The sequence below is a fragment of the Melanotaenia boesemani genome, chromosome 13, assembly GCF_017639745.1.
Source record: "Melanotaenia boesemani isolate fMelBoe1 chromosome 13, fMelBoe1.pri, whole genome shotgun sequence".
Classification (NCBI taxonomy): domain Eukaryota; kingdom Metazoa; phylum Chordata; class Actinopteri; order Atheriniformes; family Melanotaeniidae; genus Melanotaenia; species Melanotaenia boesemani.
The window spans coordinates 1,389,996-1,406,090 of record NC_055694.1 but is presented as its reverse complement, the minus strand read 5'-3'; the positions used below and the strand labels follow the sequence as shown (position 1 = coordinate 1,406,090).

The window sequence follows — 16,095 nt, the reverse complement described above, 5'->3', positions numbered from 1 at the left end:
ATAAACCAGTCTGTAGTTGGTTTTAATCCCTGTTAAAACCAGTGTGTCGCAGCTTTTAATCCCAGTATAAACCAGTCTGTAGCAGCTTTTAATCCCAGTATAAACCAGTGTGTAGTTGCTTTTAATCCCACTATAAACCAGTCTGTAGCAGCTTTTAATCCCAGTATAAACCAGTCTGTAGCAGCTTTTAATCCCAGTATAAACCAATCTGTAACAGCTTTTAATCCCAGTATAAACCAGTCTGTAGCAGCTTTTAATCCCAGTATAAACCAGTCTGTAACAGCTTTTAATCCCAGTATAAACCAGTCTGTAACAGCTTTTAATCCCAGTATAAACAGGTCTGTATCAGCTTTTAATCCCAGTATGAACCAGTCTGTAACAGCTTTTAATCCCAGTATAAACCAGTCTGTAACAGCTTTTAATCCCAGTATAAACCAGTCTGTAGCAGCTTTTAATCCCAGTATAAACCAGGCTGTAGCAGCTTTTAATCCCAGTATAAACCAGTCTGTAGCAGCTTTTAATCCCAGTATAAACCAGTCTGTAGCAGCTTTTAATCCCAGTATAAACCAGTCTGTAACAGCTTTCAATCCCAGTATAAACCAGTCTTTAACAGCTTTTAATCCCAGTATAAACCAGTCTGTAGCAGCTTTTAATCCCAGTATAAACCAGTCTGTAGCAGCTTTTAATCCCAGTATAAACCAGTCTGTAGCAGCTTTAATCCCAGTATAAACCAGGCTGTAGCAGCTTTTAATCCCAGTATAAACCAGTCTGTAGCAGCTTTTAATCCCAGTATGAACCAGTCTGTAGCAGCTTTTAATCCCAGTATAAACCAGTCTGTAGTTGCTTTTAATCCCAGTATAAACCAGTCTGTAGCAGCTTTTAATCCCAGTATAAATCAGTCTGTAACAGCTTTCAATCCCAGTATAAACCAGTCTGTAGCAGCTTTTAATCCCAGTATAAATCAGTCTGTAACAGCTTTCAATCCCAGTATAAACCAGTCTGTAGCAGCTTTTAATCCCAGTATAAACCAGTCTGTAACAGCTTTTAATCCCAGTATAAACCAGTCTGTAGTTGCTTTTAATCCCAGTATAAACCAGTCTGTAGCAGCTTTTAATCCCAGTATAAATCAGTCTGTAACAGCTTTCAATCCCAGTATAAACCAGTCTGTAGCAGCTTTTAATCCCAGTATAAATCAGTCTGTAACAGCTTTCAATCCCAGTATAAACCAGTCTGTAACAGCTTTTAATCCCAGTATAAACCAGTCTGTAGCAGCTTTTAATCCCAGTATAAACCAGTCTGTAGCAGCTTTTAATCCCAGTATAAACCAGTCTGTAGCAGCTTTTAATCCTAGTATAAACCAGTCTGTAACAGCTTTTAATCCCAGTATAAACCAGTCTGTAGCAGCTTTTAATCCCAGTATAAACCAGTCTGCAGCAGATTTTAATCCCAGTATAAACCAGTCTGTAGCATCTTTTAATCCCAGTATAAACCAGTCTGTAGCAGCTTTTAATCCCAGTATAAACCAGTCTGTAGCAGCTTTTAATCCCAGTATAAACCAGTCTGTAGCAGCTTTTAATCCCAGTATAAACCAGTCTGTAACAGCTTTCAATCCCAGTATAAACCAGTCTGTAGCAGCTTTTAATCCCAGTATAAACCAGTCTGTAGCATCTTTTAATCCCAGTATAAACCAGTCTGTAGCAGCTTTTAATCCCAGTATAAACCAGTCTGTAGCAGCGTTTAATCCCAGTATAAACCAGTCTGTAACAGCTTTTAATCCCAGTATAAACCAGTCTGTAACAGCTTTTAATCCCAGTATAAACCAGTCTGTAACAGCTTTTAATCCCAGTATAAACCGGTCTGTATCAGCTTTTAATCCCAGTATGAACCAGTCTGTAACAGCTTTTAATCCCAGTATAAACCAGTCTGTAAAAGCTTTTAATCCCAGTATAAACCAGTCTGTAGTTGCTTTTAATCCCTGTTAAAACCAGTCTGTAGCAGCTTTTAATCCCAGTATAAACCAGTCTGTAGCAGCTTTTAATCCCAGTATGAACCAGTCTGTAGTTGCTTTTAATCCCAGTATAAACCAGTCTGTAACAGCTTTTAATCCCAGTATAAACCAGTCTGTAGTTGGTTTTAATCCCTGTTATAACCAGTGTGTCGCAGCTTTTAATCCCAGTATAAACCAGTCTGTAGCAGCTTTTAATCCCAGTATAAACCAGTGTGTAGTTGCTTTTAATCCCAGTATAAACCAGTCTGTAGCAGCTTTTAATCCCAGTATAAACCAGTCTGTAACAGCTTTTAATCCCAGTATAAACCAGTCGGTAACAGCTTTTAATCCCAGTATAAACCAGTCTGTAACAGCTTTTAATCCCAGTATAAACCAGTCTGTAGCAGCTTTTATTCCCAGTATAAACCAGTCTGTAACAGCTTTTAATCCCAGTATAAACCAGTCTGTAACAGCTTTTAATCCCAGTATAAACCAGTCTGTAGCAGCTTTTAATCCCAGTATAAACCAGTCTGTAGCAGCTTTTAATCCCAGTATAAACCAGTCTGTAGCAGCTTTTAATCCCAGTATAAACCAGTCTGTAGCAGCTTTTAATCCCAGTATAAACCAGTCTGTAACAGCTTTTAATCCCAGTATAAACCAGTCTGTAGCGGCTTTTAATCCCAGTATAAACCAGTCTGTAACAGCTTTTAATCCCAGTATAAACCAGTCTGTAGCAGCTTTTAATCCCAGTATAAACCAGTCTGTAGCAGCTTTTAATCCCAGTATAAACCAGTATGTAACAGCCTTTAATCCCAGTATAAACCAGTCTGTAACAGCTTTTAATCCCAGTATAAACCAGTGTGTAACAGCGTTTAATCCCAGTATAAACCAGTCTGTAGCAGCTTTTAATCCCAGTATAAACCAGTATGTAACAGCCTTTAATCCCAGTATAAACGAGTCTGTAACAGTTTTTAATCCCAGTATGAACCAGTCTGTAGCAGCTTTTAATCCCAGTATAAACCAGTCTGTAACAGATGGAAACTCCTGGATATTCCTGCTCCCACATGTAGTTTTGGGAAGAGTACCAGGTCTTTACGGGGACTGAAAACCGGAATTTGTTGTTGCCCTGGCGACAGCAGAGGACGGAGAGATGGGGAAACATGTGGAAAAAGGGATGTTCGGTGAGAACTGATGATGCTTCTCAGGGGCGAAGGCTGTAGTTGTCAGACAGCAGGACATTACATTGTTTGTCAGTAAAGCATCTGCAGAAACAGCAGTCTCCTGATGTCCTCTGACACCTGAAGGCATCGTGTGAAGCGCCAGGCTGATATGCAGCTCCACGCTGACACCTGCTGCTCATCAGAAGAACTGCAGGAACTCACCTGTGCTACGTTCAAATGTCCACTCGCTCAGGAAACAGCAGGCACCGGAAGGTCGTGAACGCTACGCAGTTCAGTCTTTTGTTTCTCAGATTTAAACCTTCCTGAAGCTTTGGCTCACTTCCTTCATCTTCATAAAGCTTCAACTCTGATTGCAGCAGCACAGTAAAATCATGTCTAAACGTCCTGTCAGGGTGAAGTTTGCTCTTTTCTTTTTGTTCTTTATGTTTTACTGGGCTCTATTCTCCTGTTAATTTAACAGCAGCTGGGCAGGAATGTGGGTCAGAGGTGGGAATGCCCTGCAGAGGGGGGACCAGGTCGGGACTGGAACCTGGGCCGGCTGCACTGAGGGGCTGTCGCATGGTGGACCAGGGGCGATGCGCACCGCCCCTCCTCTGACCTGGTGAATGAAGTCTCTATGTTAAAGTCATGGAGCTCCAGCTGACCTGTGCGGGAGATGCTGGAGGATTCGCGGCACTTTTTACTGGGTTGTTTGTTCTAGACTCGCGTTGAGCAACACAAACAAACAAATGACAGAAACGGAAGCAAAAAAAGAGGATCAGGCATGAAGGACATGAAGACGTGGTCTAAATGCCTTCAGCTTTGCATCATCATCATCATCACCAGCAGGTCGGTGTGGACCTGAAACAGCCGTTTCGTCCTGATGATGGTGAGGATGAGGATGGATCCAGCCTCGGTCGCTGGTGTGAGACTCACCCACGGCCCTGAACAGACACGCTCCGTCCTCCTTCATCTTCTTGATGACGAATCCTTTCTTCTCCCTCAGAGCTTTTTCAAACCAGTGTTCCTGCTGAACCAACACAAAGTCACAAAGCTGGGATCAGTTCTGGTGACGGACGGCCACGTTTCCAGCCTCAGCTGTCAGCTCCTGAGGCTAAAATGATGTAAAATGAATGTATGAATAGATGTAGCAGCATAAAGGCCGACCAGAAGAAGAAAGCAGAATTTATTACTAACAGAACTTTGTAGAAATAACACACAGATCAACAGTGACCAAACCTTTTCTCATCTCATCGTTCTCTCAAGTCTTGGTATTGGCATTGAAACAAACATTTAACAGAAACGAGTTCCATGTTTCCTCCAAAGAGAAGACAGAATATTCGTTTTGGTCTGCCATGTCAGCGTAGTCACTGTTATCTCTGGAGCTCTGAGAGAAACCTCGGTGGGATTCTGGTTTTAAATATGATAAACAAATTTGCTCTGTGGTCAGTTTTCCCATCTATGGTTTGAGCAGGGGAACCGTCCCTTTCAAAGATCCAGAGAGTTCTTCATGCTTTTACTGCAACTCTGTCTTTACGGACTGCTCCGTCGCTGCTCCGTCGCTGCTCCGTCGCTGCTCCGTCGCTGAGCTGAGAACTCGGCGGCTCGCCGTCTGACAGGGAGGAAGCGCCGGGAGCTGCTTCCTGTTCGGTACAGGATGCAGGTCATGGTTTCATTGCTTGTTTTTAGAAGTCTTGATAGCGCAGCAGCAGCTTATTATCAGAGCTTTCAGCTTCTCACAGACCTGTCAGAGCCGAGATCATCGGCTGCTCCTCAGGTCCCAGAAGCAGGTAAAAGCAGAGGTGATGGAGGTCCTTCTGTCTGCTCCCAGACCCAGAACATTCTGCCTTTAACATGAGCTCAGCGCAGAGCGTCACGCTTTTTACATCAAAAACACCGGCCTTTCCTCCAGCTTGAGCATCTGAATGGTTCTTATTAGGGCTGCAACAATTAGTCGACGTTGTCGACAATAAAAATAGTCGACAGCGAATTTAGCCGTCGACTATTGTCTGCAAAAAGAAAAAGAAAAAAAAAAAAAAACTGAGTGAGACATCGTCTTCTTTTTTAATCTCTGCTGAGAGTTGCACATGCACAGTAAAGTCCGCCAGAGGAAAAATATGGTGGCGGACCAGGGAGGAAAACGGCGGTGGAAAACGTTAAAAGTCTGAGATAACTTCACGCTAAACTTACAAAATAAATACATGTGAGGTTTGTGAAGCGGACCTTGTGTACCACGGAAGTACGTCTGCAATGCTCGAACATTTAAAGAGGAGGAACGTCAGATTTAACAACCTCATGTAAGATTTCAAAGCTGAAAGTGAAATAAGATCCATTTATAATAATCATGAGATACAGAATCCGATTGGTCGACTAGTCGTTTTAATAGTCGGTGACTAATCAGAATGTCATTAATTGCAGCCCTAGTTCTCATGCTATGTTAACGTATTTTATGTCATTTTATTCTGTAAATTGTTTTATGAGTTAAACTGGTTTCTTTTATTGTTATAATGGTTTGGGCCTTCTGACCACTCTGTGCAGCACTTTGGTCGGCTGAGGCTGTTGTAAATGTGCTTTATAAATCCACTTTTTCCTCATTTCCAGTTATTCCTGCTACTATTTACCTGCTATCCTCACTAAACCAACTCCAGCTCAGCTGCTTTGTGGCGCCACCGTGCATCAGAAACGTCTTCTTGGCTTTATTCCAGCCATAGAGGAGCATTATTTTTCTTCTTTTCACACACACATAGAACTTTCTGCTCACTGGTTGATCTTTGGCTGCTCCTGATTGGACGTTACCGTCAATCTAAGCTCTCTGATTGGTGGAAAGTCTGACAGGAAGTGGCTTCATCATCATGTCCAGGTCTAAATAGAGGTCTCTTAGCAACATAGTAGTGATGGTGATGTTTTTATGGTGAAATGTGATAAATAATGCTGTTATCATGGATCATTGTGGATTTACCAGATAGAGTCTCTGAATAAAACTACATTTAGTGGCTGGATTGTAAACCTCCTGGACGGGATAGAAATGCTGGAAAACCTCAGTAGATCAGCTAAAGGGTAAAATATCCATCACATTTACCCCACAGAGCTACACACCACCACTCCTGGTGGAGGAGGAGGACCTCAGGGAGATGGAAGTTTATTTGACTCTGACCAATCACAGCGCTCCTCCATGTTACCTGATATATATACGTCCACTGTACTTCCTGTTTCTGATTATGGACAAGCAGACTAAAATCACCCTTTAAATCTGGAGATCTCTCCTCCTTTTAAAGGTCCTCATTTCCATGATAAATAAAGACCTGAAGAACCTCAATCAGCTGGTGTTTTAGCTCCGTATCCGAACCTGGAACCTCAGCTGGCTTTTCCAACACATCCTCATCATCATCCTCATCATCATGTGCTTGTCTGTGTTTTACTGCTTCAGTCATTTCCTGCACTGACACGACGTTCCTCCGAAGTTATCATGAACCATGCACGCTCCCCACGCTGCGCACGTTCCCTACGCTGTCCATACGCTCCCCACGCTGTCCGTACGCTCCCCACGCTGCCCGTACGCTCCCCACGCTGCCCGTACGCTCCCCACGCTGCCCGTACGCTCCCCACGCTGCTCGTACGCTCCCCGCGCTGCCCGTACGCTCCCCGCGCTGCCCGTACGCTCCCCACGCTGCCCGTACGCTCCCCACGCTGCCCGTACGCTCCCCACGCTGCCCGTACGCTCCCCACGCTGCTCGTACACTCCCCACGCTGCCCGTACGCTCCCCACGCTGCTCGTACGCTCCCCACGCTGCCCGTACGCTCCCCACGCTGCTCGTACACTCCCCACGCTCCCCACACGTTCCCTATGCTACCCGCACGCTCCCCACGCTGCACATGCTGTGTGCACGCTCCCCACGCTCGGCTTTCATGCAGCTGAAACTTCTCTGTCCAGACCGACATGATGACTGGGTTTTACTTTTGGATCAAGCAGCTGAAGGGTGCAGCTGGATGAGTCCTGTGGCGCTCTGAGCCTGGACGTCACATGACCCGGTCTGGGCACATGAACCACTCCTCTCTGTGAACCCTCAACCTGAAGCAGCACCTCCACAAAGTGGAATGCAGCCATCTTTAACCTGTTCAGGTAAAATAAAAACATCAAGGCAGAAATGTTTGACTGACATCACTGAATGTCTCCATGACCCAGGCTTCCTTCAGACGTGTGACGTTTCCATCTGATCAACCGGTGCCCGAAGCCGGTCCATCTACAGAGACCACGTCCGGCTAAAACCTCCTCTCTACATGGTGAACATCAACAGAAACACACAGAGACCACTGTGAGGTCCGAAGCAGGCGGGATTTTATCAGGCCGAATCCAAACCACTGACATTATTATTCATATTATATTCCACATATCTCATATTAATCAATAAAGTTTCACTTTGGGGATTAATAGTTTTTATTTCATGATTAAATCTATTTAGTTATTTTTTATGTTGACAGTTTATTTAAAATACATTTACAATATCTCAGGGCTGTCAGAAGCAACGCGTTAACAGCGGAAACTAGTTTATGTAATTAATCAGGTTAATATTTTGGGGCGGCGTGACGAGCGCCACACATCCGTCATGTGGACGAGGAGAGACGGAGAAGATCAGCCACACCTGAACTTTTCCTGTTTTTATTTGAACTCATCCTGCGTCCTGCAGCAACATGGCCGCTCTAGAGGATCTCTGGTCTCTCTGTTTGTGCAGCAGCTGCTTCCTCCTCCTCTCATGTTGCTCCGTGAATCATGGCGGCTGTCGGTGATCAGCTGATCGGCTTTTCTCTCGTTGTGTTTATGGATCAGCTGAGAAGGAGGAAACTAGCTGTTCATGGTTCACACCGTCACATATTTACCCCAAAGTCTTGTTGTTAGCAGGACCTTCTCTAACATGGTAGCTGCTGGTGGTAGACAGGGTTTATACTTCAGCTGTGCAGGGGCGGGTCTAGAAAAGTTCTGATGGGGGGCCAGGAGCCCTGACCAGGAAAAGGGGGGCACATATGAGACCTTTTTTAGGTCTAGATTTGATGAAATATTGAACTGATTATTACAACTAAAGTGGTCATCTAATGTAAAAAAGTGAATAAAAACCATTAAAACAAGCAGCCAATGATGTGTTTTATCAGCAGGTGTTTGCTTTGGGTGAAGCTGCTGTAGGACTTTTATCACTGCTGCACAAACACACTTCAATGATCTAGATCAGGGCTACTCAATTCGGTCCTACGAGGGCCGCAATCCAGCAGGTTTTCCATGTATCCCTGCACCAACACACCTGAGTCAAATTAGGTGGATCTAACAGCCAATCAGGTTCTACACAATGACTCATTAATTTGACTCAGGTGTGTTGGTGCAGGAATACATGGAAAACCTGCTGGATTGCGGCCCTCGTAGGACCGAACTGAGTAGCCCTGATCTAAAACATGGTAGAGATGATTTAGAACAACATATAGACGGTGCTGCATTTACTGACCCTTGGACTTCTTTTCTTTATCCAAGAGAAGGTCAGATAACAGTAAATATTTGTAGCATCTGCTCGTTCTGGTGATACGATGCAGTAAAAACAGGCAGATTTCAGGCATAGACGCGAATCATGATTAATTTGTAAGCAGTGATTATTCTGATTAAAGGTTTTAATCATTTGACAACTGTAATATATTTCCACCTTTACATTTCCTTTTCCTCACATCTGGAAAGCAGCAGGCAGAAATATATGTTCCTGCCTCATTTCCATAAACACACCACTCAGCTTGTCCATTTCTCCCACAATTTCACAATAAAAGATTTTCCCCCTCAAAATAAACACATAAATTAAACTGCTGTTCTTCAAGCTTTTATTTATTTAAAATAAGCTCTTTGTACCTTCTTTAAACTGGTAGATGTTTTTAATTTATTTCTTTATTAAGCTCCTGCATCCTTTCGCGCCTCATACTGAAACACACACTTTTTAAAGCATGTGTGTTTAACTTCCGTCTCAGATTAAACCCGCTTCGGTCTCTGAAAACAGATTATTTTATTTAGAGCTAAATTATTTATTGTTAGTGCTGTTTTAAACTGAACCTAATCTCAACATATTTATGACTAAGACAGTTTACTGAAGTTTAAACTAAAATATTTATCTTTGTTCTCATCTGGGACACCACCAAGACCTAGCCTGACAGGTCCAGGTTCAACCCCATTCCCGTTACCATGGTGATCTGTTCATCACTTGAGTAAATATAAAAGAGCAAACACCTTTGTGACACCAACATATTAATCTTGGTCACTAATGTGCGTATATGTCACCGTCGCTGGGAATTTAAAGCGTCAGACTGTTGAATGTGGACTCTGCCTGGACTTGGTCCAGTTTCTGTTGGAGACGGAGGAACCACAGAGCAGTCCCACCTGTCAGAGCATCATCAGCTACCTGGCTGTTTAAACAAAACAACACAGAGGGGGAGGACATGTTTACAATTTTAGGTTCATGTCAGTCAAACTGCCAGGTACCTAAAGCACCCATACTGTTGCCATGGTTCCCAGAGGAAGCATTATGAAAGCATGTATGAACTGCTTTGATGTGGCAGGTGTTTTTATTTATGGCGATGTGAACGGACAGTCATTTAATCACATTATTCCAGTAAACCTGAAACGTTGCGGGTCTATAAAACCCGAATTGTTTTCCTTTTGTGCTGTTCCTTTAAATACCTGACAAAGCAGCACGCGCTTTGTAAAAGATAAAAGCTTCCAGAAGTCACACATTTGTAGCCACAGTAGCATTAGCATCTCACTCAGCATCGCTGCTAGCATCGGCGTTAGCTTCCTACCTGCTCCACGGTTGCCGGGTCCATGGACTGCAGCCGGGCGGCGTTCTCGTACTCGTCCTCGCTGTTGTTCCCTGCTCCCTCCTCTGTGTCCTGGCTGGAGCCCACACCTCCCGGTCCGGTCACCCCGGGTTGGCCACCCCCGGCCAGAGCAGCCACCACCCCGCCGGTGCAGGTGCCTGCCTGCCGCCGCCTCTTGCTCAGCCCAGGCCCAGAGCAGCAACTTCCCAAGCCTCCGCCGCATCCCACAACCCCGGCCGAGACGACGAGCTCTCCGCGGGACCCAGCGACCATTCCTCCGGTGCTGTCCCGACCGTCGCCCGGTCCTACCGGGGACACGGAGCCGACAGGCGGCGGAGAGGCCTGCTGCGGCCGGGAACTCGCCTCGATGCTCCGCCTGTCGTCCCTGGCGGAGGGCGGAGCGGTCTGGTAGGACCACGGCGGAGGCGAAGCCCTGGGTCGCGCTCCCGTTCGTCCTGCATGGGGATGCGGGTGCTGATGAGGATCGGAGCCGCTTCGACGGTCGCTGTCATCGGCGTGGTCCGAGACACCGACACCAGAACTGGGCTTCTTCTTCGGGAGAATCGTCATGGTGGTGTGTGTGTGTGAAGGGAGCAGGGAGGGGGTCAGAGGGTGACAAGTCCTCCCGTTCTGGATCAAAAGAGTCGGTCTGTTCGCCCTCTGGCCCGGCCGTTCGCTTCAAATCACCGAGATAAGGCTCTTAACGAGGTGAAACAGAAGAAAGAAGCGACGAGTCGGCTTCTTTTCGACGGTTCAGTTGAACAAAAACAAAAAGCGTCTTCCCGTTCTCCAAAACATCAACACAGCCTGACGCGGCGTGGTGACGTCACTTCCTGGTTGCGACGGCAGTTTTACGTCAGGCCGTTAATCAAACCGTCCACATACAAAAAGCTATTTTAATAAAAACGTATGACTTTTATTGATCCAATCATTAACTACATTTATTATTCATATTGATGTAAACGCACATAATCATTATAGTTATTTTCTTAATAAAATTAAATTATATGATAATGAATTATGAAAAGTACTTTATTAATCCCAAAAGGAATGTTGTTGCAGAGGTTTTATTTGATTATTTATTTTTAGGGGGGGGTATTATTTACTAAAAGTACTAAATCATTTTATGCATTGAAATAAATTCCTATTGTAAACAGCTGCTGGCAGACCTGAAGAAGCCTCTGTCTGAACATGCTGTTGTATCCTTAGTGTGTCGTGCAGAGGATGTGAGAAATTGTCCATGTTCAACAGTTTGTGCAGCATCTTCTTTGGACAATCAGCCCCAGGAGCCACAGATCAATCCCTGTTCAACGAGTGGTTTAACAGCTGATAAAATTTCAAGATCAAATTTACATAAACAAATGCTCCGTAGTTGATTCCTTATTTAAAAGCAACATCTCCATCCCAGTTACTTTATCTGGAACAATGAGAAATGGTTTGCAAGTAGGATTGAGTAACTAACCCTCTACTAGGTGATATGTTTGGTATAACTATAACACCCTGATGATGATAATTGGAGCTTTTTCTTTTCCACATGCAGACGAGTTCATTAAAAACCAGAAACCAAGCTGAGAGGTGACAAAGTGTTTATATAAGCATCCTGTCTCACACACACACACACACACACACACTTCCTTTAGTTACAGCTGGTGCTCAGTGTTGAATAAATAATAACAATAGTATTAATAATTCCTCAATTATAAAGAGACAGACTTACACAATACACAGTACAAAATACCCTGCATATTACTATGGAGTCTCTGTGTGCCGGGTCTCTGTTTCTGCCAGCAGGGGGCACTGTCGCCACTTTTACAGCTCATCAGCTGAGTCCACTGGGGTCTTCCTCAGCAGATGAAGAAAAAAATCAACTCAGAAAGAAGAAACTGTAGTAAATTCTCCTTCGTTCAGTCCAGATGTTCAAAACTGGATTATTTCAGTTTTCAGTCCACATGTGGACCAAGTGGATGGATCTGAAGATCTGTTTCCACCACAGGAACCAGGACCGGAGCTGATCCAGTTGTTCAGGGGAGCGGAAGAGCCAGATGTTCAGGGTTAGGTTAAATGCTGTGACACACTCCCAGAAATTTTTTTTTCTTGCTCTCGAGGCCGCGAGAACAAAATGGCGTCATTCTGCTCTCGCGGACGTGAACGGGGCGGTTCTCGACGCATCAGCCAGGCAGAACTTTCTTCTCCAAGGAGTATTTTGTGTGATTTAAAGACACAGACACCGCCACGCGCACAGCTGCCCTCCCACGATCAAGTTTCTCTGTCAGCTGTTCGTTGCCCCGCCCCGCAGTAAGCCCCGCCCCGCAGTAAGCCCCGCCCCATCGCAGACGAAGCTTCTCAGAGGATGAATGATCGGAACAATATAAACTTTTTTCTTGTTCTTGCGGCCTCGAGGTCACAAACAAAGTTCTTGCTTCCCGTGGAGCTTCAGCCCTCAACTAGTCTCTGAACGTCAGCGGTTTTAGACCATAGGGACGAGAACCGAGCTTTTACAGAACGCCGGACCTTTGCCAACTTTTCTTCAATCGACGACCCTTTCTACACGATGCAGCGTCCAGGAAAGTTTTCCAGGAACGCCCAGGACTCAGAGGAACATCTGACTCCATCAAAATATAATAATTATATTAACTGTTAAATCGACCCTTTCAGGAAAAAATAGATATAAAAATTTACAGAATACTTTCCGCTTTTGTTTCGCTCAGATCTTTCAGTCACCTTCAGTCCTAATCACAAAAATATGCATCATTCAAAGGATTTTTAACCCTTAAACGCCAGATACTAACAGCAAGTTACTATTCTTTTCTGAAACAAAACTAAAAATTTACAGTTTTTTATCCACATAACAGAGTTTGGGTGGTTGTGGATCTTATGTAAGGTCAGTCTTAGTTATACTAAAATTAATTGTTTAAAATTAGCAGATTAATTAATAAATTTAAATAAATAAAAATCTATAAAATAAATTAATGATTTACTTTCCTTTCGGGTCATATGGAGACAAAAATCCCCTTAAAAACCACAGTTTTTAATCTCTTGACCATAACAAAATATAATCCTGCATCCTCTAATATCAGAGTTTAATTTTACAGAAAAATAGTCAAACTTTTTACTATTCATCATGACATGGTGCCATTTTCCCGTTACAGACCTCTGCTCGAAACACCTGCCGTCTTTCATATGAAAATCATTCTAAATACACTAATAATTATAATTTATCATTTATAATAATAATTATTATTATTAATAATTAATAATAATAATTCTAATTCCTCTTTCTCTGAAACAGTTTTTACCACAATCAATGCTCAAAGTGACCACTGGAAAAATATTATTCTGTAATTATTTGTAGGAGTTTTTGGGAGGGGACTTTTCTGTCCTCTAATGACCCAAACGTGTGGAAAATGTCTCCGCTGTGGCCTGATGGCCTTTGAAGAAATTTAAACTTTAAAATGGCCAACGGTTGACCAACAAGGGTGAAACCCACCGGCTCTTTCATTAACTGGAAAGCATTCCATCAGTTCGTGGTTCCGCCTGTTCTAACAGAACCGGCTCTTTCTTTTGAACGAAACTTTATTGAGTGACGTACGGTTGACGTAGCGGACATGCTCAGTAAGGACCGTTTCTACCTGACAGTCACACGATGTTTTCATGCTTGCCGATCAGAACAACAATCGGGAAAACCCTGAACAGAATCGGAATGTTTACGTGAAGCATTTTTATTCCAATCAGGATTTAATCTGAATACTTGTGTCCATGGAAACGTGTAAACAAGTGCACATAGCTAGTGGCTTATGGATCACTACATCGGTTCTTCTAATCATTCAAATATTCCACTAATGTCATTTCGTATTATAATGATGAGTTTAATCGGGAGATGAAGGGCATGAGAAGACCTCCTGACCAGAACATGTCAGGAGGTCCCGGTTCTGGACCTTCAGTCTCAGGACCTTTGGTGGACATCTTTGGGCATCAGTATGTCGGCATCTATCTATCTAACATCAGAATGATCAGACTCGAGAACCTGAAACTGAACGTTCAGCATCCGTTTCCATGGTGAGCTAACAGACTCAACGTGGTTTCCTCAGCCATCCACCCTGTTCTGATCCAGTTCAGAATCTCAGTCCAAACAAACAGAACCAAACCCCAGAGATGTTTGTTTGTGGGCGGAGGAAAACCTGGAAAAGTTTAATCTGATTTAAGAGCGAGAACCACAGCACTCATCCCATCGCTTCAGCTCTGATTCGGTTCTGGAAATATAAACCGGAGAATTCCAGCTGATGACAACAGCTGCTCGCAGTCCAGGAAGAACCAAAACCAGAACAAAGATTCCCAGTTCTGAGACTCAGAGCCCTCTGAAGCAGAAACAGAGACACGTCCTCCATCAGCTCATCCAGAGCAGATCTACAGAAAGCTCGATTCAAAAAGCCCCGAAGATCCTTCGGGCTGTTGTTACTGAACATTTTGGTTGACGGACAATTGAGGGAACTTTGGGTCGAGGTTCTGAAAGATGAAACCTGCAAACTGTGGAGTCCAAACTCTAAACCGAAGGAGGATCCACCATCAGCCAGACCACCCCTGAAGTCAATCAAAAACAAGACAACCAATCACATTACACCACACCGGTCACATGACACGGATTCAGCATCCAGCATCAGCAGAATATGAATAAAGATGGAGAAGAAGGGTGGTATCGTCTCCACCCTTCATGCTGCAGCAGGAACAGAATAAAACAACCAAGAACACGAAGAAATATTTGTTCACTTTGAGGAGAAAAATCTGTAAAACGAAACATCCGCCTCCGTTGATGATAAACTCCTGACGTAGTTTCAGACTCCACAGTTTGCAGGTCGTGACAAAGGTGGAGAACAAAGGCATGCAGGAGCACCACCTGCTCACACACCACTGACGCAGAACAGGTGGAGAACATCAGAACAGGTGGAGATCAGACAGGTGGAGAACAGGTGGAGATCAGACAGGTGGACAACAGGTGGAGATCAGACAGGCGGAGAACAGGTGGAGATCAGACAGGTGGAGAACATTAGAACAGGTGGAGATCAGACAGGTGGAGAACATCAGAACAGGTGGAGATCAGACAGGTGGAGAACATCAGAACAGGTGAAGATCAGACAGGTGGACAACAGGTGGAGATCAGACAGGTGGAGAACAGGTGGAGATCAGACAGGTGGACAACAGGTGGAGATCAGACAGGTGGAGAACAGGTGGAGATCAAACAGGTGGAGAACATTAGAACAGGTGGAGATCAGACAGGTGGAGAACATCAGAACAGGTGGAGATCAGACAGGTGGACAACAGGTGGAGATCAGACAGGTGGAGAACATCAGAACAGGTGGAGATCAGACAGGTGGAGAACATCAGAACAGGTGGAGATCAGACAGGTGGACAACAGGTGGAGATCAAACAGGTGGAGAACATTAGAACAGGTGGAGATCAGACAGGTGGAGAACATCAGAACAGGTGGAGATCAGACAGGTGGAGAACAGGTGGAGATCAGACAGGTGGAGAACATTAGAACAGGTGGAGATCAGACAGGTGGAGAACATCAGAACAGGTGGAGATCAGACAGGTGGAGAACATCAGAACAGGTGGAGATCAGACAGGTGGACAACAGGTGGAGATCAGACAGGTGGAGAACAGGTGGAGATCAGACGGGTGTCATTCATGCTGCTGATGAGGACGGCGTGTGGAGACCATGAGGACGTTTCAGGAAGTTAAAGGTCTCGTATTCTGACAGGTTGGATGGAGAAACAGCTGTGAGGCATTCAGGGACAGTCAGGAGGAAAGAGGTTGCTGACTTCCTGATAAAACTGCTCACTGGCATAAAAGCTCTCTCCGTGGTCCTCAGTATACGTCCGCCAGAGCTGCTGGTTTCCAGTTAGAACTTCTTCTACTGAATGAATGAATGAATGAATGAAAAATACTTTATTAATCCCAAAGGGAAATTCAATATTGTAGTAGTAGTAATTTTTAGTAAAACAATCACATTAATTAATTAAGGGCTTTGTTCTTCAGCCTGATAGCTGCTGGAAGGAAGGATCTTCTGTATCTCTCTGTCTTGCATCGGACTTGAACAAGCCTCCCACTGAACAC

At 44.3% G+C, this 16,095-nt stretch overlaps 1 protein-coding gene and 1 long non-coding RNA gene across 5 annotated transcripts in view; one reads left to right on the top strand and one right to left on the bottom strand.

Moving 5' to 3' along the window:
- otud5a (OTU deubiquitinase 5a) overlaps positions 1-10,816 on the bottom strand; it is a 47,386-nt gene extending 36,570 nt beyond the window's left edge. The window contains exons 1-2 of one of the 3 annotated variants that reach the window (XM_042003938.1): positions 9,967-10,816; positions 4,084-4,177 (exon numbers count right to left, since the gene is read on the bottom strand). In XM_042003938.1, the coding sequence (XP_041859872.1) occupies positions 4,084-4,177; positions 9,967-10,554 (682 nt within the window). In that variant the 5' untranslated portion in view covers positions 10,555-10,816. The remainder of the gene's footprint in view (positions 1-4,083; positions 4,178-9,966) is intronic. The other 2 variants (XM_042003937.1, XM_042003936.1) reach the window with 2 other exon arrangements.
- LOC121651608 lies at positions 5,164-15,167 on the top strand. 2 transcript variants are annotated; one of them, XR_006012453.1, is made up of 4 exons: positions 5,164-5,191; positions 11,415-11,419; positions 14,569-14,922; positions 15,118-15,167. It is a non-coding gene; the product is annotated as an uncharacterized LOC121651608 (long non-coding RNA). The 2 variants fall into 2 exon arrangements; XR_006012454.1 differs by lacking the exon at positions 15,118-15,167 and adding an exon at positions 14,990-15,024.
- Positions 15,168-16,095: the final 928 nt, after the last annotated feature.